At 44.6% G+C, this 26,209-nt stretch overlaps 1 protein-coding gene across 1 annotated transcript in view; it reads right to left on the bottom strand.

The window, feature by feature from the left end:
* Positions 1-2,627: 2,627 nt before the first annotated feature.
* The window catches only part of LOC311114692 (paired mesoderm homeobox protein 1-like), a gene marked incomplete at both ends in the record, with an annotated part of 34,175 nt that continues 10,593 nt past the window's right edge, over positions 2,628-26,209 (bottom strand). The window contains 3 exons of the mRNA XM_084189933.1: positions 2,628-2,760; positions 13,912-14,093; positions 18,678-18,853. Coding sequence (XP_084046059.1) covers positions 2,628-2,760; positions 13,912-14,093; positions 18,678-18,853 — 491 coding nt within the window. The remainder of the gene's footprint in view (positions 2,761-13,911; positions 14,094-18,677; positions 18,854-26,209) is intronic.

Raw genomic sequence — 26,209 nt, 5'->3', positions numbered from 1 at the left:
AACCAAAATAGAACTTTTTGGTAAAAACTCAACTTGTCGTGTTTGGAGGACAAAGAACACCATACCTACTGTGAAGCATGGGGGTGGAAACATCATGCTTTGGGGCTGTTTTTCTGCAAAGGGACCAGGACGACTGATCTGTGTAAAGGAAAGAATGAATGGGGCCATGTATCGTGAGATTTTGAGTGAAAACCTCCTTCCATCAGCAAGGGCATTGAAGATGAAACGTGGCTGGGTCTTTCAGCATGACAATGATCCCAAACACACCGCACGGGCAACGAAGGAGTGGCTTTGTAAGAAGCATTTCAAGGTCCTGGAGTGGCCTAGCCAGTCTCCAGATCTCAACCCCATAGAAAATCTTTGGAGGGAGTTGAAAGTCTGTGTTGTCCAGCGACAGCCCCAAAACATCACTGCTGTAGAGGAGATCTGCATGGAGGAATGGGCCAAAATACCAGCAACAGTGTGTGAAAACCTTGTGAAGACTTACAGAAAACGTTTGACCTGTGTCATTGCCAACAAAGGGTATATAACAAAGTATTGAGAAACTTTTGTTATTGACCAAATACTTATTTTCCACCATAATTTGCAAATAAATTCATAAAAAATCCTACAATGTGATTTTCTGGATTTTATTTCCTCATTTTGTCTGTAATAGTTGACGTGTACCTATGATGAAAATGACAGGCCTCTCTCATCTTTTTAAGTGGGAGAACTTGCACAATTCGTGGCTGACTAAATACTTTTTTTCCCCACTGTATATCAGGATATAAAACAGATGCTATTAAAGCTATTAGGCCTCATTCAATTCAAAATACTAATGGGGTCGATCAAAGCATGTCAAATCAACTTGAGCTGTGAGGCACATGATGACATTAACAAACGTAAATAATACCAACAGCGCTAACAGGTGAAGTTCAGGCTTTTCCTTCCCCCTTCCAAGTCCCATATAGTACTATCATAACTCCAGGAGAGAAGGCTTGGCTCCTCGGGCCACTGCTGGGAAAAGTTCCTTCCCCCTTCCAAGTCCCATATAGTACTATCATAACTCCAGGAGAGAAGGCTTGGCTCCTCGGGCCACTGCTGGGAAAAGTTCCTTCCCCCTTCCAAGTCCCATATAGTACTATCATAACTCCAGGAGAGAAGGCTTGGCTCCTCGGGCCACTGCTGGGAAAAGTTCCTTCCTCCTTCCAAGTCCCATATAGTACTATCATAACTCCAGGAGAGAAGGCTTGGCTCCTCGGGCCACTGCTGGGAAAAGTTCCTTCCCCCTTCCAAGTCCCATATAGTACTATCATAACTCCAGGAGAGAAGGCTTGGCTCCTCGGGCCACTGCTGGGAAAAGTTCCTTCCTCCTTCCAAGTCCCATATAGTACTATCATAACTCCAGGAGAGAAGGCTTGGCTCCTCGGGCCACTGCTGGGAAAAGTTCCTTCCTCCTTCCAAGTCCCATATAGTACTATCATAACTCCAGGAGAGAAGGCTTGGCTCCTCGGGCCACTGCTGGGAAAAGTTCCTTCCTCCTTCCAAGTCCCATATAGTACTATCATAACTCCAGGAGAGAAGGCTTGGCTCCTCGGGCCACTGCTGGGAAAAGTTCCTTCCTCCTTCCAAGTCCCATATAGTACTATCATAACTCCAGGAGAGAAGGCTTGGCTCCTCGGGCCACTGCTGGGAAAAGTTCCTTCCTCCTTCCAAGTCCCATATAGTACTATCATAACTCCAGGAGAGAAGGCTTGGCTCCTCGGGCCACTGCTGGGAAAAGTTCCTTCCTCCTTCCAAGTCCCATATAGTACTATCATAACTCCAGGAGAGAAGGCTTGGCTCCTCGGGCCACTGCTGGGAAAAGTTCCTTCCTCCTTCCAAGTCCCATATAGTACTATCATAACTCCAGGAGAGAAGGCTTGGCTCCTCGGGCCACTGCTGGGAAAAGTTCCTTCCTCCTTCCAAGTCCCATATAGTACTATCATAACTCCAGGAGAGAAGGCTTGGCTCCTCGGGCCACTGCTGGGAAAAGTTTTTCTGACTGTTTGTTTTGGGTTAGAATTCATCACGAGTCCAGAGTTCTCTAGAATTCTACAAAAACTTTCAAAAAGTTTTCAAACCAGCCCAAAAAATGTAGATATCAATATCAACAAGTCTCCCAAAAGTCTCCAAATGTTTGCAATTCTAAGGCAAAGGTGGCGGATATTCTGTTGGTGCCAGAGTCAGGAGAGGAAGTTGGTAACTAAAACTCTCTGTAACAATGTTGAATACGGTCAGTTACCCTCTGGTTTAATGCATCACATTCAGTCTCAATGGTTGGTCACCGTGGCTACGTAGCTAGACAGGATAGGCTCTCTCGGGTTTAGGACCAGTTTTCTGTCGACGATCACGCACATAAAAACACACTAAATACATTCATTTAAATGATGATGTGCCGTCAAAAACAAAGACTGCAGTTTCAACTGGTTGTTGTGTCATCCTTTGGGTCAACGTGATTGCTCTGTCGACCTCTCTAGACTTTGGAAGAAGATTTGATCTTACTCCTCCTCTTCATCAGTTGACAGTAGGCACCTGGTTGAGGCTGTACTCCTCCTCTTCATCAGTTGACAGTAGGCACCTGGTTGAGGCTGTACTCCTCCTCTTCATCAGTTGACAGTAGGCACCTGGTTGAGGCTGTACTCCTTGGCTTTGAGCCGGAGGTTAGCGATGCTGTTAGCCATGTTCATCCCCTGGGCTGAGGTGGGGGGGGAACAGGTGGGGGGGTATGCTACCATGGAACTGTAGAGTTAGGGAGAACATAGAGTTATTATTAAGCTATCTACTAACCCTAACCATAACCATAACACTAACCCTAACACTAACCATATCCCTAACCCTAACCCTAACCATAACACTAACCATAACCCTAACACTAACCATAACCCTAACCATAACCCTAACCCTAACCATAACCCTAACACTAACACTAACCCTAACCATAACCCTTCAACACTAACCCTCAAAATGGCTGTTTAGCCTACTGTCAGTGATTCAAATTACAGACTGATTCTGGATATGATTTAAATTTTTAAAATAGAAAAATATGTAATTTATAACTTCCATTGCACACAAGGACATACTTGTCAAGAGAAAGGAAAAAACTATTTTAACCAGTTTCATACAGTATTTACAGTAGAGCTTGCGTGGACATTCCCATGGGTAATCATAGTATTAGGTCTACAGCATATGGACTGTGAACTCAGTATATGGACTGTGAACTCAGCATATGGACTCTGAACTCAGCATATGGACTCTGAACTCAGCATATGGACTGTGAACTCAGCATATGGACTGTGAACTCAGCATATGGACTGTGAACTCAGCATATGGACTGTGAACTCAGCATATGGACTGTGAACTCAGCATATGGACTGTGAACTCAGCATATGGACTCTGAACTCAGCATATGGACTGTGAACTCAGCATATGGACTGTGAACTCAGCATATGGACTGTGAACTCAGCATATGGACTGTGAACTCAGCATATGGACTGTGAACTCAGCATATGGACTCTGAACTCAGTATACATACAGTGGTTCCTCAATTAAAAGTTTAAAGATTATGCGGCGGGACATTGAGGTAATTTGTGGTTTATTTTGTTACCCTGCATGCTTCATTGCACCAGACCACCACAGGGGGAGCTAGAGCGCTGATTATGCTTTTGGGTACAGCGTTGGGCACAAGGCGCTAATGTGTCTCTACTGAATGAATGAGCGATATAAACCAAATAGAAACTGATAATTGTGCATGACTTCATAATTGAATCTGAATGAACTTAATGACGAGGATGAAGAAGAAGAGGATGATTGAATTTAGAACAATAGTGTAAGGATTGCTCTTCCTCTGTCCCGCGCGCACAACAGCTCACACCCAGAACAAGACACATCTGTTTTGGTTTCTACTTGGTCAGAAGAAACTGTGACACTGTAGCATATTACTTACTAAAACTGTTGATACACGGTTTTTATTGTAAGTGAAACGAAAATGTTCAGTTATATTATATATATATTCCATGATATTCTTAAAATATATGTGTTGACTGACTATAAAGCAGCAAGTGATTTCTACTAAATAAACAAGTTGATGGCGCCTCGGTTACTAGGCAGATCAAATACAACTCAACAAAAAGATTTCACATATTTTCAAGAGCTGAGCTACTTAATTGATTTGCTTTATTTCTTACATTGACCTGTGTAATGTTACTGAATAGATGACAACAATAGAGCGAAGCACCAGGTGACATCGGGAGAGAGTCAGGTGGAGCGTGGGGAGAAAGAAAGCTGTACGGTCAGGATAATACAACACAGTAGGCCAGGTGGAAAATGGTTTAGCAACCTTTCCAATACGTTGGAATGCAAAAGAAGCCATCCAACCTTGATGTCAATGTCAGAATTGTATTTTCACTGAATCTCCGTTAGGATACTGGTTAGCCTACAATTAGGTTGTGGAAATGTTAGGATTATTTGACTCTTCCCTCGCGGTCGTTTAGGCCTACTCTCGACCAAAAAAGCCTGTGACTTGTCTAAATCAATCAATGTGATTTTGTTTCACTGAATCTCCGTCTGTATATTTGGTTAATTCTCTGGCTGGGCAAATAAGAGGAGGTGGTATAGCTCATCTATTATTTAGCTGAATCGGGGACAGTATAGGCAACTCCAAACGCCCGCGGAGGTTGTGAAATACAGGATGAACACGAGACTCACATGTTGCGGTTCATTTATTGTTGTAATTATTCCAGGCTCCCTTTGTTATTTCGTTTTCGTTTTAGAAATAAAATGGTTGAACGAATTAATGATTAATGTGTATATTGAAGTAGCAATTGAAAGAGAACGCTTTGGAGATAATGGGGAAATTACCAGACCAAATGTGAGGACACAACGGTTCACTTGATACAAGACTAAAGTTACAAACGTCTCAATATCACAGACCTGATTTGCCCTAGCGAAAAATGCATCAACCCCTATTAAAAACCTTATCTCAAAACCTGAATATGAATACCTTTGCTGCAAATGTGCCATACGTCCATGCCTGTTATTTTGCATAAATTACACAAACCTAAAACACAACAAGGCAATTATCCAGGCAGACCAGTGGTTGCATTTATCCAGGCAGACCAGTGGTTGCATTTATCCAGGCAGACCAGTGGTTGCATTTATCCAGGCAGACCAGTGGTTGCATTTATCCAGGCAGACCAGTGGTTGCATTTATCCAGGCAGACCAGTGGTTGCATTTATCCAGACAGACCAGTGGTTGCATTTATCCAGACAGACCAGTGGTTGCATTTATCCAGGCAGACCAGTGGTTGCATTTATCCAGGCAGACCAGTGGTTGCATTTATCCAGGCAGACCAGTGGTTGCATTTATCCAGGCAGACCAGTGGTTGCATTTATCCAGGCAGACCAGTGGTTGCATTTATCCAGGCAGACCAGTGGTTGCATTTATCCAGGCAGACCAGTGGTTGCATTTATCCAGGCAGACCAGTGGTTGCATTTATCCAGACAGACCAGTGGTTGCAGGAATAGGCTCAATGTATACATCTGGCCCTTCATTGGACACTGTGTTAACAAACCTCCAAACGAGCTTCAATGCCATACAACACTCCTTCAGTAGCCTCCAACTGCTCTTAAACACTAGTAAAACTAAATGCATGCTCTTCAATCGAACACTGCTGGCACCCGCCCACCCGACTAGAATCACTACTCTCGACGGGTCTGACCTAGAGTATGTGGACAACTACAAATACCTAGGTGTCTGGTTAGAATGTAAACTTTCCTTCCAGACTCACATTAAGCATCTCCAATCCAAAGTTACATCTAGAATCGGCTTCCTATTTCGCAACAAAGCCTCCTTCACTCATGCTGCCAAACATGCCCTCGTAAAACTGACTATCCTACCGATCCTTGACTTCGGCGATGTCATTTACAAAATAGCTTCCAACACTCTACTCAGCAAATTGGATGTAGTCTATCACAGTGCCATCCGTTTTGTCTCCAAAGCCCCATATACTACCCACCACTGTGACCTGTACGCTCTTGTCGGCTGGTCCTCACTACATATTCGTCGCCAAACCCACTGGCTCCAGGTCATCTATAAATAACTGCTAGGCAAATCCCCGCCTTATCTTAGCTCATTGGTCACCATAGCAGCACCCACCCATAGTCTGCGCTCCAGCAGGTATATCTCACTGGTCATTCCCAAAGCCAACACCTCCTTTGGCCGCCATTCCTTCCAGTTCTCTGCTGCTAATGACTGGAACGAACTGCAAAAATCTCTGAAGCTGGAGACTCTTATCTCCCTCACTAACTTTAAGCATCAGTTGTCAGAGCAGCTTACCGATCACTGCACCTGTACACAGCCCATCTGAAATTAGCCCACCCAACTACCTCATCCCTATATTGTTATTTATTTTGCTCTTTTGCACCCCAGTATCTCTATTTGCACATAATCTCTTGCACATCTAGCATTCCAGTGTTAATACTAATTGTAATTATTTTGCACTATAGCCTATTTATTGCCTTACCTCCATAACTTGCTACATTTGCACACACTGTATATATATTTTCTGTTGTATTTTTTTGACTTGATGTTTTTTTACCCCATATGTAACTCTGTGTTGTTGTTTTTTATCGCACTGCTTTGCTTTATCTTGGCCAGGTCGCAGTTGTAAATGATTACTTGTTCTCAACTGGCTTCCCTGGTTAAATAAAGGTGAAATAAAATAAATAAAATAAAAAATGCCAGAGACATTGTCGAACTTAGTAAACTATTTTATTACATCTCATGTGCAAGAATTGGCATCATATGTGAAAGACTATAGACTTCATAAATAAGATCTCACCAATAACGTTTTCAGGTTTGATGATGAATACTACCTCCAAACGAATGGAACATCGATGAGCTCCACGCTATGCTAACCTTTATGTGCGTCATTTTGAAGAACATTCTGTTAACAATGAAATGAAAATCCATTCTTGAATAAAGTCCTGAAGTGGTATCGCTATATTGACGACATCTTTTGCATATGGGGAGGAACGGGAGAAGAGCTGTCAGACTTTATGGCATTACTCAATGACATTGACCCTAATCTCAAATACACTATTGAATGTGACACATTTACATTTTAGTCATTTAGCAGACGCTCTTATCCAGAGCGATTTACAGTTAGTGAGTGCATACATTTTTCATACTGCCCCCCCCCCCCCCCCCCCCCCCCGTGGGAATTGAACCCACAACCCTGGCGTTGCAAGCGCCATGCTCTACCAACTGAGCTACAGGAGGCCCCTTGACACTAAACGTGTTCATTACCTCGATATGTGGATTGAGAAATCAAATGGAACCTTGTTTACAACTCTGTATAGAAAAGAAACCAACAGAACTACTATATTACAAGCGGACAGCTTCCACCCAGAGCCATTAAAAAGAGGACTTCCAAGAAGCCAGTTTTTCAGACTGGGTGGGTTCTGGTGGGCTCTGGTGGGCTCTGGGTGGGCTCTGGGTGGGCTCTGGTGGGCTCTGGGTGGGCTCTGGTGGGCTCTGGGTGGGCTCTGGTGGGCTCTGGGTGGGCTCTGGTGGGCTCTGGGTGGGCTCTGGGTGGGCTCTGGTGGGCTCTGGGTGGGCTCTGGGTGGGTTCTGGTGGGCTCTGGTGGGCTCTGGGTGGGCTCTGGGTGGGCTCTGGGTGGGCTCTGGTGGGCTCTGGGTGGGCTCTGGTGGGCTCTGGGTGGGCTCTGGTGGGCTCTGGGTGGGCTCTGGTGGGCTCTGGGTGGAAGCTGTCTGCTAAATGACTAAAATGTAAATGTGTCACATTCAATAGTGTATTTGAGATTAGGGTAAATGCCATAAAGTCTGACAGCTCTTCTCCCGTTCCTCCCCATATGCAAAAGATGTCGTCAATATAGCGATACCACTTCAGGACTTTATTCAAGAATGGATTTTCATTTCATTGTTAACAGAATGTTCTTCAAAATGACGCACATAAAGGTTAGCATAGCGTGGAGCTCATCGATGTTCCATTCGTTTGGAGGTAATATTCATCATCAAACCTGAAATAGTTATACGTTGTTGGTGAGATCTTATTTATGAAGTCTATAGTCTTTCACATATGATGTAATAAAATAGTTTACTAAGTTCGACAATGTCTCTGGCATTGAGCCTATTCCTGCAACCACTGGTCTGCCTGGATAAATACAACCACTGGTCTGTCTGGATAAATGCAACCACTGGTCTGCCTGGATAAATGCAACCACTGGTCTGCCTGGATAAATGCAACCACTGGTCTGTCTGGATAAATGCAACCACTGGTCTGCCTGGATAAATGCAACCACTGGTCTGCCTGGATAAATGCAACCACTGGTCTGCCTGGATAAATGCAACCACTGGTCTGTCTGGATAAATGCAACCACTGGTCTGCCTGGATAAATGCAACCACTGGTCTGCCTGGATAAATGCAACCACTGGTCTGCCTGGATAAATGCAACCACTGGTCTGCCTGGATAAATGCAACCACTGGTCTGCCTGGATAAATGCAACCACTGGTCTGTCTGGATAAATGCAACCACTGGTCTGCCTGGATAAATGCAACCACTGGTCTGCCTGGATAAATGCAACCACTGGTCTGCCTGGATAAATGCAACCACTGGTCTGCCTGGATAAATGCAACCACTGGTCTGCCTGGATAAATGCAACCACTGGTCTGCCTGGATAAATGCAACCACTGGTCTGCCTGGATAAATGCAACCACTGGTCTGCCTGGATAAATGCAACCACTGGTCTGCCTGGATAAATGCAACCACTGGTCTGTCTGGATAAATGCAACCACTGGTCTGTCTGGATAAATGCAACCACTGGTCTGCCTGGATAAATGCAACCACTGGTCTGCCTGGATAAATGCAACCACTGGTCTGCCTGGATAAATGCAACCACTGGTCTGCCTGGATAAATGCAACCACTGGTCTGCCTGGATAAATGCAACCACTGGTCTGCCTGGATAATTGCCTTGTTGTGTTTTAGGTTTGTGTAATTTATATAAAATAACAGGCATGGACGTATGGCACATTTGCAGCAAATGTATTCATATTCAGGTTTTGAGATAAGGTTTTTAATAGGGGTTGATGCATTTTTCGCTAGGGCAAATCAGGTCTGTGATATTGAGACGTTTGTAACTTTAGTCTTGTATCAAGTGAACCGTTGTGTCCTCACATTTGGTCTGGTAATTTCCCCATTATCTCCAAAGCGTTCTCTTTCAATTGCTACTTCAATATACACATTAATCATTAATTCGTTCAACCATTTTATTTCTAAAACGAAAACGAAATAACAAAGGGAGCCTGGAATAATTAAAACAATAAATGAACCGCAACATGTGAGTCTCGTGTTCATCCTGTATTTCACAACCTCCGCGGGCGTTTGGAGTTGCCTATACTGTCCCCGATTCAGCTAAATAATAGATGAGCTATACCACCTCCTCTTATTTGCCCAGCCAGAGAATTAACCAAATATACAGAAGAGGCTACTCTCTACAATGTGTGGATGAAGCTCTTCATTTGGAATTACGGAAAACACAAGATGAGGCTCTGTCGTAGCCGGCCGTGACCGGGAGACCGGGAGACCCATGGGGCGGCGCACAATTGGCCCAGCATCGTTCCAGGGTAGGGGAGGGAATGGCCGGCAGGGATGTAGCTCAGTTGGTAGAGCATGGCATTTGCAAAGCCAGGGTTGTGGGTTCGATTCCCACGGGGGGGGGGGCCAGTATGAAAAATAAAAAATAATAATGTATGCACTCACTAACTGTAAGTCGCTCTGGATAAGAGTGTCTGCTAAATGACGTGAATGTAATGATGCTCAACCAACACCAGTAGATATACATGGGATTTCCACCCTCCAGACATTATTCCCTAAAGGTCTTAGTGATGAAATGTCCACGCATGTTACGTTGTAAATGTGAACATGAATTATTGCCACCACTTCAGGTTACTCTGATGTTTTTTCTTGCACTGTACCCAATGATTTATGAAAACGTACTTGATAGGTCGATGTCCTCATTGTGGTTTTATATTTACATTTTAGTCATTTAGCAGACGCTCTTACAGGAGCAAGTAGGGTTAAGTGCCTTGCTCAAGGGCACATCGACAGACTTTTCACCTAGTCGGCTCAGGGATTAGAACCAGCGACCTTTCGATTACTGGCACAACGCTCTTAACCACTAAGCTACCTGCCGACCAGATGTTTTACACTATGTACACGCTTCATTAGAATACTTATGACATTCACATTGTTATATTCAGTGGTGTAAAGTACTTAAGTAAAATACTTTAAAGTACTACTTAAGTAGTTTTTTTGGGTATCTGCACTTTACTATTTATATTTTTGCCAACTTTTACTTTTACTTCACTACATTCCTAAAGAAAATAATGTACTTTTTACTCCATACATTTTCCCTGACACCCAAAAGTAGTCGTTACATTTCGACATGAAAATGGTCCAATTCACACACTTATCAAGAGGACGTCCCTGGTCTACTGCCTCTGATCTGGAGGACTCACTAAACACAAACGCTTCGTTTGCAATTATGTCTGAGTGTTTTTTTTATTTTTTTTGGGGGGGGGAATTGTGCCGTCTGGTTCACTTAATATAAGGAATGTACTTTTATACTTAAGTACATTTAAGCAATTCCATTTACTTTTGATACTTAAGTATATTTAAAACCAAATACTTTTAGACTTTTACTCAAGTAGTATTTTACTGGGTGACTTTCACTTTTACTTGAGTCATTTTCTATTAAGGTATCTTTACTTTTACTCAAGTATGACAATTTAGTACTTTTTCACTGGTTATATTTGGTAACAACTTTATTTATTTTCCCTCGACTCCTCCCCCATTCGATGCATTGAAGGGATGTGGGTGAAGCAATGTCTACATGAGGGTGCAAATTAAAAACACTCACAAAAGCTCTGACTAAGGCCTTGAGGCTGATACGTAAAGCTTATTAAAGAGCAGTGATACTATCAAGAGCAGTGATACTATCAAGAGCAGTGATACTATCAAGAGCAGTGATACCATCAAGAGCAGTGATACCATCAAGAGCAGTGATACTATCAAGAGCAGTGATACTATCAAGAGCAGTGTGAGGGTTTCTTCTTTCTTCTCATGTTATTCTATGGTTGCCATGCACCTGCAACAAAGATAGCTCAGATATTTGAGTGCCTTTTGAATTTCGAAGGCACTGTAATAAAACATGAACATCTGAAATGTCTCGAGTCATTAAGTGTTCAACCCCTTTGTTATGGCAAGCCTAAATAAGTTCAGGAGTAAAAATGGGTTTAACCTCTACGGGATCGGTGTCCCGTATACGGGACGGTTGAGCTAACGTGCGCTAATGTGATTAGCATGACTGTTGTAAGTAACAGCAAACTTTCCAGGACATAGACATGTCTTATATTGGCAGAAAGCTTACATTATTGTTAATCTAACTGCACTGTCCAATTTACAGTAGCTATTACAGTGAAAAAATACCATGCTATTGTTTGAGGAGTGCACAACAACAGAAAACTTAGCACGGCAACTGGTTTGATACATTCACCTCTGAAGGTAAATAATGTACTTACATTCAGTAATCTTGCTCTGATTTGTCTTCCTATGGGTCCCAGAGATAAAATGTAGCATAGTTTTGTTTGATAAAATCAATTTTTATATTCAAATGTAGGAACTGGGTTCTACAGTTTGAACCCCTGCTGTCTCTGGCTCCACACCCGCCCCGCCCGGCCGTCTAGATGTGTGAAAGTTAGTGTATAAGCTAATGATCCATCATGAATGACATTCCTGGGAGTGTGTAAACTTACATTTTGTATTACCATATCATTTTTGTATGTTCTCTGTAGTTTTGTACTTGAAAATGTATCAATTGACCAATTCAGCACATTTGGGCAGACTTGATACAAAATAGTCCAGTATTGCAACGCTTCACTGGATCAATCTGAAACATTGCACACACACTGCTGCCATCTAATGGCCAAAATCTCAATTATGCCTTTCTCTTGCATTTCAAAGATGATGGAACAAAAACAAAATTCATGTTTTTTTGTTTGTATTATCTTTTACCAGATCTAATGTGTTATATTCTCCTACATTCATTTTACATTTCCACAAACTTCAAAGTGTTTCCTTTCCATGGTATCAAGAATATGCATACAGTGAGGGAAAAAAGTATTTGATCCCCTGCTGATTTTGTACGTTTGCCCACTGACAAAGACATGATCAGTCTATAATTTTAATGGTAGGTTTATTTGAACAGTGAGAGACAGAATAACAACAAAAAAATCCAGAAAAACGCATGTCAAAGATGTTATAAATTGATTTGCATTTTAATGAGGGAAATAAGTATTTGACCCCTCTGCAAAACATGACAGTACTTGGTGGCAAAACCCTTGTTGGCAATCACAGAGGTCAGACGTTTCTTGTAGTTGGCCACCAGGTTTGCACACATCTCAGGAGGGATTTTGTTCCACTCCTCTTTGCAGATCTTCTCCAAGTCATTAAGGTTTCGAGGCTGACGTTTGGCAACTCGAACCTTCAGCTCCCTCCACAGATTTTCTATGGGATTAAGGTCTGGAGACTGGCTAGGCCACTCCAGGACCTTAATGTGCTTCTTCTTGAGCCACTCCTTTGTTGCCTTGGCCGTGTGTTTTGGGTCATTGTCATGCTGGAATACCCATCCACGACCCATTTTCAATGCCCTGGCTAAGGGAAGGAGGTTCTCACCCAAGATTTTACGGTACATGGCCCCGTCCATCGTCCCTTTGATGCGGTGAAGTTGTCCTGTCCCCTTAGCAGAAAAACACCCCCAAAGCATAATGTTTCCACCTCCATGTTTGACGGTGGGGATGGTGTTCTGGGGTCATAGGCAGCATTCCTCCTCCTCCAAACACGGCGAGTTGAGTTGATGCCAAAGAGCTCGATTTTTGCTCATCTGACCACAACACTTTCACCCAGTTCTCCTCTGAATCATTCAGATGTTCATTGGCAAACTTCAGACGGCCCTGTATATGTGCTTTCTTGAGCAGGGGGACCTTGCGGGCGCTGCAGGATTTCAGTCCATCACGTCGTAGTGTGTTACCAATTGTTTTCTTGGTGACTATGGTCCCAGCTGCCTTGAGATCATTGACAAGATCCTCCCGTGTAGTTCTGGGCTGATTCCTCACCGTTCTCATGATCATTGCAACTCCACGAGGTGAGATCTTGCATGGAGCCCCAGGCCGAGGGAGATTGACAGTTCTTTTGTGTTTCTTCCATTTGCGAATAATCGCAACAACTGTTGTCACCTTCTCACCAAGCTGCTTGGCGATGGTCTTGTAGCCCATTCCAGCCTTGTGTAGGTCTACAATCTTGTCCCTGACATCCTTGGAGAGCTCTTTGGTCTTGGCCATGGTGGAGAGTTTGGAATCTGATTGATTGATTGCTTCTGTGGACAGGTGTCTTTTATACAGGTAACAAACTGAGATTAGGAGCACTCCCTTTAAGAGTGTGCTCCTAATCTCAGCTCGTTACCTGTATAAAAGACACCTGGGATCCAGAAATCTTTCTGATTGAGAGGGGGTCAAATACTTATTTCCCTCATTAAAATGCAAATCAATTTATAACTTTTTTGACATGCGTTTTTCTGGATTTTGTTGTTGTTATTCTGCCTCTCACTGTTCAAATAAACCTACCATTAAAATTATAGAATGGTCATCTCTTTGTCAGGGGGCAAATGTACAAAATCAGCAGGGGATCAAATAATTTTTTCCCTCACTGTATATGACATGTGTTTTTAATTAAATCCCAGCCTGTATATGACATACAGTATGGTTTAAAACCCAAATCCAAAGAGCTGAGACGGTTACCTGTCCTGTCCTTACCTGTAGGGTGAGGAGGAGCCCCAGGACAGGTAGTCATTGGGTCGAGGGGCGGGGCGAGGTACGATTGGCTGCTCCACCGCCGCTAGGTCACGAGAGTAGGCCTTTATCATGGAGGCATTTTTACTGGCCAGCATGGCACGCTCGTTACGACGGAACTTAGCCCTCCTGTTCTGAAACCACACCTGGAGAGAGAGAGGACAGGTGCCACATTGTTAGAGAGAGAGAGTATAGGTAAACATTGTTAGAGAGAGCGAGAGAGAGGACAGGTGGACATTTTTAGAGAGAGAGAGAGGACAGATAGAACATCGTTAGAGAGAGGACAGGTAAAACATTGTTAGTGAGAGAGGACAGGAGAAACATTGTAAGAGAGAGAGAGGACAGGTAAACAACCTTAGAGAGAGAGAAGACAGGTAGTAAAATCATTAGAGAGAGAGACAGGACAGGTGAGAGAGAGAGGACAGGTAGAACATTGTTAGAGAGAGAGAGAGGACAGGTAAAACATCGTTAGAGAGAGAGAGAGGACAGGTGGAACATCGTTAGAGAGAGAGAGAGGACAGGTGGAACATCGTTAGAGAGAGAGAGAGGACAGGTGGAACATCGTTAGAGAGAGAGAGAGGACAGTTGGAACATCGTTAGAGAGAGAGAGGACAGGTGGAACATCGTTAGAGAGAGAGAGAGGACAGGTGGAACATCGTTAGAGAGAGAGAGAGGACAGGTGGAACATCGTTAGAGAGAGAGAGAGGACAGGTGGAACATCGTTAGAGAGAGAGAGAGGACAGGTGGAACATTGTTAGAGAGAGAGAGAGGACAGGTGGAACATCGTTAGAGAGAGAGAGGACAGGTGGAACATCGTTAGAGAGAGAGAGAGGACAGGTAGAACATCGTTAGAGAGAGAGAGAGGACAGGTGGAACATCGTTAGAGAGAGAGAGAGGACAGTTGGAACATCGTTAGAGAGAGAGAGAGGACAGGTATAACATCGTTAGAGAGAGAGAGAGGACAGGTAGAACATCGTTAGAGAGAGAGAGGACAGGTGGAACATCGTTAGAGAGAGAGAGGACAGGTGGAACATCGTTAGAGAGAGAGAGGACAGGTGGAACATCGTTAGAGAGAGAGAGGACAGGTGGAACATCGTTAGAGAGAGAGAGAGGACAGGTATAACATCGTTAGAGAGAGAGAGGACAGGTGGAACATCGTTAGAGAGAGAGAGAGGACAGGTGGAACATCGTTAGAGAGAGAGAGAGGACAGGTAGAACATCGTTAGAGAGAGAGAGAGGACAGGTGGAACATCGTTAGAGAGAGAGAGAGGACAGGTGGAACATCGTTAGAGAGAGAGAGAGGACAGTTGGAACATCGTTAGAGAGAGAGAGAGGACAGGTATAACATCGTTAGAGAGAGAGAGGACAGGTGGAACATCGTTAGAGAGAGAGAGAGGACAGTTGGAACATCGTTAGAGAGAGAGAGAGGACAGGTGGAACATCGTTAGAGAGAGAGAGAGGACAGGTGGAACATCGTTAGAGAGAGAGAGAGGACAGGTGGAACATCGTTAGAGAGAGAGAGAGGACAGGTATAACATCGTTAGAGAGAGAGAGGACAGGTGGAACATCGTTAGAGAGAGAGAGAGGACAGGTGGAACATCGTTAGAGAGAGAGAGAGGACAGGTGGAACATCGTTAGAGAGAGAGAGGACAGTTGGAACATCGTTAGAGAGAGAGAGAGGACAGGTGGAACATCGTTAGAGAGAGAGAGAGGACAGGTGGAACATCGTTAGAGAGAGAGAGGACAGGTGGAACATCGTTAGAGAGAGAGAGAGGACAGGTAGAACATCGTTAGAGAGAGAGAGAGGACAGGTGGAACATCGTTAGAGAGAGAGAGGACAGGTGGAACATCGTTAGAGAGAGAGAGAGGACAGTTGGAACATCGTTAGAGAGAGAGAGAGGACAGGTATAACATCGTTAGAGAGAGAGAGGACAGGTGGAACATCGTTAGAGAGAGAGAGAGGACAGTTGGAACATCGTTAGAGAGAGAGAGAGGACAGGTATAACATCGTTAGAGAGAGAGAGGACAGGTGGAACATCGTTAGAGAGAGAGAGAGGACAGGTGGAACATCGTTAGAGAGAGAGAGAGGACAGGTGGAACATCGTTAGAGAGAGAGAGAGGACAGTTGGAACATCGTTAGAGAGAGAGAGGACAGGTGGAACATCGTTAGAGAGAGAGAGAGGACAGGTGGAACATCGTTAGAGAGAGAGAGAGGACAGGTGGAACATCGTTAGAGAGAGAGAGAGGACAGGTGGAACATCGTTAGAGAGAGAGAGAGGACAGGTGGAACATTGTTAGAGAGAGAGAGAGGACAGTTGGAACATCGTTAGAGAGAGAGAGGACAGGTGGAACATCGTTAGAGAGAGAGAGAGGACAGGTGGAACATTGTTAGAGAGAGAGAGGACAGGTGGAACATCGTTAGAGAGAGAGAGAGGACAGGTATAACATCGTTAGAGAGAGAGAGGACAGGTGGAACATCGTTAGAGAGAGAGAGAGGACAGTTGGAACATCGTTAGAGAGAGAGAGGACAGGTGGAACATTGTTAGAGAGAGAGAGAGGACAGGTGGAACATTGTTAGAGAGAGAGAGAGGACAGTTGGAACATCGTTAGAGAGAGAGAGGACAGGTGGAACATCGTTAGAGAGAGAGAGGACAGGTGGAACATCGTTAGAGAGAGAGAGAGGACAGGTAGAACATCGTTAGAGAGAGAGAGAGGACAGGTGGAACATCGTTAGAGAGAGAGAGAGGACAGGTGGCACATCGTTAGAGAGAGAGAGAGGACAGGTGGAACATTGTTAGAGAGAGAGAGAGGACAGTTGGAACATCGTTAGAGAGAGAGAGGACAGGTGGAACATCGTTAGAGAGAGAGAGGACAGGTGGAACATCGTTAGAGAGAGAGAGAGGACAGGTAGAACATCGTTAGAGAGAGAGAGAGGACAGGTGGAACATCGTTAGAGAGAGAGAGAGGACAGTTGGAACATCGTTAGAGAGAGAGAGAGGACAGGTATAACATCGTTAGAGAGAGAGAGGACAGGTGGAACATCGTTAGAGAGAGAGAGAGGACAGTTGGAACATCGTTAGAGAGAGAGAGGACAGGTATAACATCGTTAGAGAGAGAGAGGACAGGTGGAACATCGTTAGAGAGAGAGAGAGGACAGGTGGAACATCGTTAGAGAGAGAGAGAGGACAGGTATAACATCGTTAGAGAGAGAGAGAGGACAGGTATAACATCGTTAGAGAGAGAGAGAGGACAGGTGGAACATCGTTAGAGAGAGAGAGAGGACAGTTGGAACATCGTTAGAGAGAGAGAGAGGACAGGTGGAACATCGTTAGAGAGAGAGAGAGGACAGGTGGAACATCGTTAGAGAGAGAGAGAGGACAGGTGGAACATCGTTAGAGAGAGAGAGAGGACAGGTGGAACATCGTTAGAGAGAGAGAGAGGACAGGTATAACATCGTTAGAGAGAGAGAGAGGACAGGTGGAACATCGTTAGAGAGAGAGAGAGGACAGGTGGAACATCGTTAGAGAGAGAGAGGACAGGTGGAACATCGTTAGAGAGAGAGAGAGGACAGGTAGAACATCGTTAGAGAGAGAGAGGACAGGTGGAACATCGTTAGAGAGAGAGAGGACAGGTGGAACATCGTTAGAGAGAGAGAGAGGACAGTTGGAACATCGTTAGAGAGAGAGAGAGGACAGGTACTGGTGGTGTAAATCAGATGATGCTATTTGCATATTGTTGCTGTCAAGATAAAGATGGTGAGTGAGGTCAGAGAATAGAAGAACATTCTATTGTGTTCTATTATGTTCTACTATTTTCTATTCTATTCTACATCCGCTTTGAAGGATTTCAGTGGAACCGAGTCACTGCCCATAGCTGATCCAGGCTGACTCTCACCTGTACCCGTACCTCAATGAGGTTAACCCTGACTCTCACCTGTACCTCGTACCTCAGTGAGGTTAACCCTGACTCTCACCTGTACCCCGTACCTCAGTGAGGTTAACCCTGACTCTCACCTGTACCCCGTACCTCAGTGAGGTTAACCCTGACTCTCACCTGTACCCCGTACCTCAGTGAGGTTAACCCTGACTCTCACCTGTACCCCGTACCTCAGTGAGGTTAACCCTGACTCTCACCTGTACCCCGTACCTCAGTGAGGTTAACCCTGACTCTCACCTGTACCCCGTACCTCAGTGAGGTTAACCCTGACTCTCACCTGTACCCCGTATCTCAGTGAGGTTAACCCTGACTCTCACCTGTACCCGTACCTCAGTGAGGTTAACCCTGACTCTCACCTGTACCCCGTACCTCAGTGAGGTTAACCCTGACTCTCACCTGTACCCCGTACCTCAGTGAGGTTAACCCTGACTTTCACCTGTACCCCGTATCTCAGTGAGGTTAACCCTGACTCTCACCTGTACCCGTACCTCAGTGAGGTTAACCCTGACTCTCACCTGTACCCCGTACCTCAGTGAGGTTAACCCTGACTCTCACCTGTACCCCGTACCTCAGTGAGGTTAACCCTGACTCTCACCTGTACCCCGTACCTCAGTGAGGTTAACCCTGACTCTCACCTGTACCCCGTACCTCAGTGAGGTTAACCCTGACTCTCACCTGTACCCCGTACCTCAGTGAGGTTAACCCTGACTCTCACCTGTACCCCGTACCTCAGTGAGGTTAACCCTGACTCTCACCTGTACCCGTACCTCAGTGAGGTTAACCCTGACTTTCACCTGTACCCGTGTCTCAATGAGGTTAACCCTGCGTGCCAGGTCCTCCCGTACGAAGGCGTCAGGGTAGTGTGTCTTCTCAAACACTCTCTCTAGCGCCTGCAGCTGACTGCTGTTGAAGGTTGTTCGGTTACGACGAGGCTTCCTCTTCTTCTTCTCCTCAGAACTCACATACTCATCTAGAGAGAAACACACATGTCAATATGAACACTGACAAACACACCAACAGGTAAATGGAAATATAGCCCTATACACATTGAGAGTGGTACAGAACATACTCCAATACAAACATGAATACAGCCCTGCTATATAGAACCAAACTTTTACCCATAGTGTGGATTGTGTTTTGTTCTATACTTTTGGATTGATATTTGCTTCAGTTGTGTTTTATTTGGTTTCAATATTATAATTTCTGCTTTTAGATCCTTAACCTTTATGTGATAATATTGGCACAGTCATATCATCATCCAAGAGAAATAGACATTCAAGGTTATAACAAATCTATTGTTATAATGGAACGTCTGATAAATGTTATTTGACCATTCAAAACCCTAAACCTCAAATGGCCAGTTATTGTCTAATAATATAGGACATTTCTAACTTGATAAATGCAGTGGTCGGCACATTGAAACGGCAAGACGTGCATCTTGGAAATTCAAAATGTCACATATCATTTGATTATTAGGGCTAGCCTACAATTTCAGCTTTTAATAATATATATAACTGCAGCGATACAAATTATTTATTTAAAATATAATTTGTGTTTACAAAACGTTTTCCTGTTGTTTTTGCGTAGACCTAATACGTTTTACTCCCATTGGTCCCAGTCTGTGGCCATCTGTCTATTGATGTGCTGTAACCTCTAACTCCTGCCTGAGGAAAGAAGACACTCATTCCTCCAACACACTTCTCCTCCTCATCAATCAGTAATTAAATCACTCCATAAAGCCCCAGGGACACAGACCAGACCCCGCTACAGACCAGGCTACAGATACACTACAGAGACACTACAGAGACACTACAGAGACACTACAGAGACACTACAGAGACACTACAGAGACACTACAGAGAGACACTACAGAGAGACACTACAGAGAGACACTACAGAGAGACTACAGAGAGACACTATAGAGACACTACAGAGACACTACAGAGACACTACAGAGACATTACAGAGAGACACTACAGAGACACTACAGAGAGACACTACAGAGACACTACAGAGACACTACAGAGAGACACTACAGAGAGACTACAGAGAGACACTATAGAGACACTACAGAGACACTACAGAGACACTACAGAGAGACACTACAGAGACACTACAGAGACACTACAGAGACACTACAGAGACACTACAGAGACACTACAGAGAGACACTACAGAGAGACACTACAGAGAGACTACAGAGAGACACTATAGAGACACTACAGAGACACTACAGAGACACTACAGAGACACTACAGAGACACTACAGAGAGACACTACAGAGACACTACAGAGACACTACAGAGAGACACTACAGAGAGACTACAGAGAGACACTATAGAGACACTACAGAGACACTACAGAGACACTACAGAGACACTACAGAGACACTACAGAGACACTACAGAGACACTACAGAGAGACACTACAGAGAGACACTACAGAGAGACACTACAGAGAGACTACAGAGAGACACTATAGAGACACTACAGAGACACTACAGAGACACTACAGAGACACTACAGAGAGACACTACAGAGACACTACAGAGAGACACTACAGAGACACTACAGAGACACTACAGAGAGACACTACAGAGAGACTACAGAGAGACACTATAGAGACACTACAGAGACACTACAGAGACACTACAGAGAGACACTACAGAGAGACACTACAGAGACACTACAGAGACACTACAGAGACACTACAGAGAGACACTACAGAGAGACACTACAGAGACACTACAGAGACACTACAGAGAGACACTACAGAGACACTACAGAGAAACTACAGAGACACTACAGAGAGACTACAGAGACACTACAGAGAGACACTACAGAGACACTACAGAGACACTACAGAGACACTACAGAGACACTACAGAGACACTACAGAGACACTACAGAGAGACACTACAGAGAGACTACAGAGACACTACAGAGACACTACAGAGACACACTACAGAGACACTACAGAGACACTACAGAGACACTACAGAGACACTACAGAGAGACACTACAGAGACACACTACAGAGACACTACAGAGAGACACTACAGAGACACTACAGAGACACTACAGAGAGACACTACAGAGACACTACAGAGACACTACAGAGACACTACAGAGACACTACAGAGACACTACAGAGAGACACTACAGAGAGACACTACAGAGACACTACAGAGAGACACTACAGAGACACTACAGAGAGACACTACAGAGAGACACTACAGAGAGACACTACAGAGACACTACAGAGACACTACAGAGACACTACAGAGACACTACAGAGACACTACAGAGAGACACTACAGAGACACTACAGAGAGACACTACAGAGACACTACAGAGAGACACTACAGAGAGACACTACAGAGACACTACAGAGACACTACAGAGACACTACAGAGAGACACTACAGAGACACTACAGAGAGACACTACAGAGACACTACAGAGAGACACTACAGAGAGACACTACAGAGAGACACTACAGAGAGACACTACAGAGACACTACAGAGACACTACAGAGAGACTACAGAGAGACTACAGAGAGACACTACAGAGAGACACTACAGAGAGACACTACAGAGACACTACAGAGACACTACAGAGACACTACAGAGAGACTACAGAGAGACACTACAGAGACACTACAGAGAGACACTACAGAGACACTACAGAGACACTACAGAGACACTACAGAGAGACTACAGAGAGACTACAGAGAGACACTACAGAGAGACACTACAGAGAGACACTACAGACACTACAGAGACACTACAGAGACACTACAGAGAGACACTACAGAGACACTACAGAGACACTACAGAGAGACTACAGAGAGACTACAGAGAGACACTACAGAGAGACACTACAGAGAGACACTACAGAGACACTACAGAGACACTACAGAGACACTACAGAGAGACTACAGAGAGACACTACAGAGAGACACTACAGAGAGACACTACAGACACTACAGAGACACTACAGAGACACTACAGAGAGACACTACAGAGACACTACAGAGACACTACAGAGGCACTACAGAGGCACTACAGAGAGACACTACAGAGACACTACAGAGACACACTACAGAGAGACACTACAGAGACACTACAGAGAGACACTACAGAGACACTACAGAGACACACTACAGAGAGACACTACAGAGACACTACAGAGACACACTACAGAGACACTACAGAGACACACTACAGAGAGACACTACAGAGACACTACAGAGGCACTACAGAGAGACACTACAGAGACACTACAGAGACACACTACAGAGACACTACAGAGAGACACTACAGAGACACAACAGAGAGACACTACAGAGACACTACAGAGAGACACTACAGAGAGACACTACAGAGACACTACAGAGACACTACAGAGACACTACAGAGACACTACAGAGAGACACTACAGAGACACTACAGAGAGACACTACAGAGACACTACAGAGACACTACAGAGAGACACTACAGAGAGACACTACAGAGACACTACAGAGACACTACAGAGACACTACAGAGACACTACAGAGAGACACTACAGAGAGACACTACAGAGACACTACAGAGACACTACAGAGACAATACAGAGAGACACTACAGAGAGACACTACAGAGACACTACAGAGACACACTACAGAGACACTACAGAGACACTACAGAGACACTACAGAGACACTACAGAGAGACACTACAGAGACACTACAGAGACACTACAGAGAGACACTACAGAGACACTACAGAGACACTACAGAGAGACACTACAGAGACACTACAGAGACACTACAGAGAGACACTACAGAGAGACACTACAGAGACACTACAGAGAGACACTACAGAGACACAACAGAGAGACACTACAGAGACACTACAGAGACACTACAGAGACACTACAGAGACACTACAGAGAGACTACAGAGAGACACTACAGAGACACTACAGAGACACTACAGAGAGACACTACAGAGACACTACAGAGAGACACTACAGAGACACTACAGAGACACACTACAGAGAGACACTACAGAGAGACTACAGAGAGACACTACAGAGAGACTACAGAGACACTACAGAGAGACCCTACAGAGACACTACAGAGAGACTACAGAGACACTACAGAGACACTACAGAGACACTACAGAGACACTACAGAGACACTACAGAGAGACACTACAGAGACACTACAGAGAGACACTACAGAGAGACACTACAGAGACACTACAGAGAGACACTACAGAGACACTACAGAGACACTACAGAGACACTACAGAGACACTACAGAGAGACTACAGAGAGACACTACAGAGAGACTACAGAGAGACACTACAGAGACACTACAGAGAGACACTACAGAGACACTACAGAGACACTACAGAGAGACACTACAGAGAGACACTACAGAGACACTACAGAGACACTACAGAGACACTACAGAGACACTACAGAGAGACTACAGAGAGACACTACAGAGACACTACAGAGACACTACAGAGACACTACAGAGAGACACTACAGAGACACTACAGAGACACTACAGAGAGACTACAGAGAGACACTACAGAGAGACACTACAGAGAGACACTACAGAGACACTACAGAGAGACACTACAGAGAGACACTACAGAGACACTACAGAGAGACACTACAGAGACACTACAGAGAGACTACAGAGACACTACAGAGACACTACAGAGAGACACTACAGAGACACTACAGAGACACTACAGAATCACTACAGAGAGACACTACAGAGACACTACAGAGAGACACTACAGAGAGACTACAGAGAGACTACAGAGAGACACTACAGAGACACTACAGAGACACTACAGAGAGACACTACAGAGACACTACAGAGACACTACAGAGACACTACAGAGACACTACAGAGACACTATAAAGACACTACAGAGAGACACTACAGAGACACTACAGAGAGACACTACAGAGACACTACAGAGACAATACAGAGAGACACTACAGAGACACTACAGAGAGACACTACAGAGACACTACAGAGAGACACTACAGAGAGACACTACAGAGACACTACAGAGAGACACTACAGAGACACTACAGAGAGAAACTACAGAGACACTACAGAGAGACACTACAGAGAGACACTACAGAGACACTACAGAGAGACACTACAGAGACACTACAGAGACACTACAGAGACACTACAGAGAGACACTACAGAGAGACACTACAGAGACACTACAGAGAGACACTACAGAGACACTACAGAGACACTACAGAGACACTACAGAGAGACACTACAGAGACACTACAGAGACACTACAGAGACACTACAGAGACACTACAGAGACACACTACAGAGAGACACTACAGAGAGACACTACAGAGAGACACTACAGACACTACAGAGACACTACAGAGAGACACTACAGAGACACTACAGAGACACTATAGAGACACTACAGAGACACTACAGAGACACTACAGAGAGACACTACAGAGAGACACTACAGAGACACTACAGAGAGACACTACAGAGACACTACAGAGACACTACAGAGAGACTACAGAGACACTACAGAGACACTACAGAGAGACTACAGAGAGACACTACAGAGACACTACAGAGAGACACTACAGAGACACTACAGATACACTACAGAGAGACACTACAGAGAGACACTACAGAGACACTACAGAGAGACTACAGAGACACTACAGAGACACTACAGAGAGACACTACAGAGACACTACAGAGACACTACAGAGACACTACAGAGAGACACTACAGAGAGACACTACAGAGACACTACAGAGACACTACAGAGACACTACAGAGAGACACTACAGAGACACTACAGAGAGACACTACAGAGAGACACTACAGAGACACTACAGAGAGACACTACAGAGAGACTACAGAGACACTACAGAGGCACTACAGAGAGACACTACAGAGACACTACAGAGAGACACTACAGAGACACTACAGAGACACTACAGAGAGACTACAGAGACACTACAGAGACACTACAGAGACACTACAGAGAGACACTACAGAGAGACCCTACAGAGACACTACAGAGAGACTACAGAGACACTACAGAGACACTACAGAGAGACACTACAGAGACACTACAGAGAGACACTACAGAGAGACACTACAGAGACACTACAGAGAGACACTACAGAGAGACACTACAGAGACACTACAGAGAGACACTACAGAGAGACACTACAGAGACACTACAGAGATACACTACAGAGACACTACAGAGACACTACAGAGAGACACTACAGTGAGACTACAGAGAGACACTACAGAGACACTACAGAGAGACACTACAGAGACACTACAGAGACACTACAGAGACACTACAGAGACACTACAGAGACACTACAGAGAGACACTACAGAGAGACTACAGAGAGACACTACAGAGACACTACAGAGAGACACTACAGAGAGACACTACAGAGACACTACAGAGACACTACAGAGAGACTACAGAGAGACTACAGAGAGACACTACAGAGAGACACTACAGAGACACTACAGAGACACTACAGAGAGACACTACAGAGAGACACTACAGAGAGACACTACAGAGACACTACAGAGAGACTACAGAGACACTACAGAGAGACACTACAGAGACACTACAGAGACACTACAGAGAGACTACAGAGACACTACAGAGACACTACAGAGAGACACTACAGAGACACTACAGAGACACTATAGAGACACTACAGAGAGACACTACAGAGAGACACTACAGAGACACTACAGAGAGACACTACAGAGACACTACAGAGACAATACAGAGAGACACTACAGAGACACTACAGAGAGACACTACAGAGACACTACAGAGAGACTACAGAGAGACACTACAGAGACACTACAGAGAGACTACAGAGAGACACTACAGAGACACTACAGAGACACTACAGAGAGACACTACAGAGAGACACTACAGAGAGACACTACAGACACTACAGAGACACTACAGAGAGACACTACAGAGACACTACAGAGACACTATAGAGACACTACAGAGACACTACAGAGACACTACAGAGAGACACTACAGAGAGACACTACAGAGACACTACAGAGAGACACTACAGAGACACTACAGAGACACTACAGAGAGACACTACAGAGAGACACTACAGAGAGACACTACAGAGAGACACTACAGAGACACTACAGAGACACTACAGAGACACTACAGAGAGACACTACAGAGACACTACAGAGACACTACAGAGACACTACAGAGACACTACAGAGAGACACTACAGAGAGACACTAC

Source organism: Coregonus lavaretus (assembly GCF_964263955.1).
Source record: "Coregonus lavaretus genome assembly, contig: HAP1_SCAFFOLD_1063, whole genome shotgun sequence".
NCBI lineage: Eukaryota > Metazoa > Chordata > Actinopteri > Salmoniformes > Salmonidae > Coregonus > Coregonus lavaretus.
Note: the sequence above shows the minus strand (reverse complement) of the source record. Positions and strands in the feature narration are given on the sequence as shown.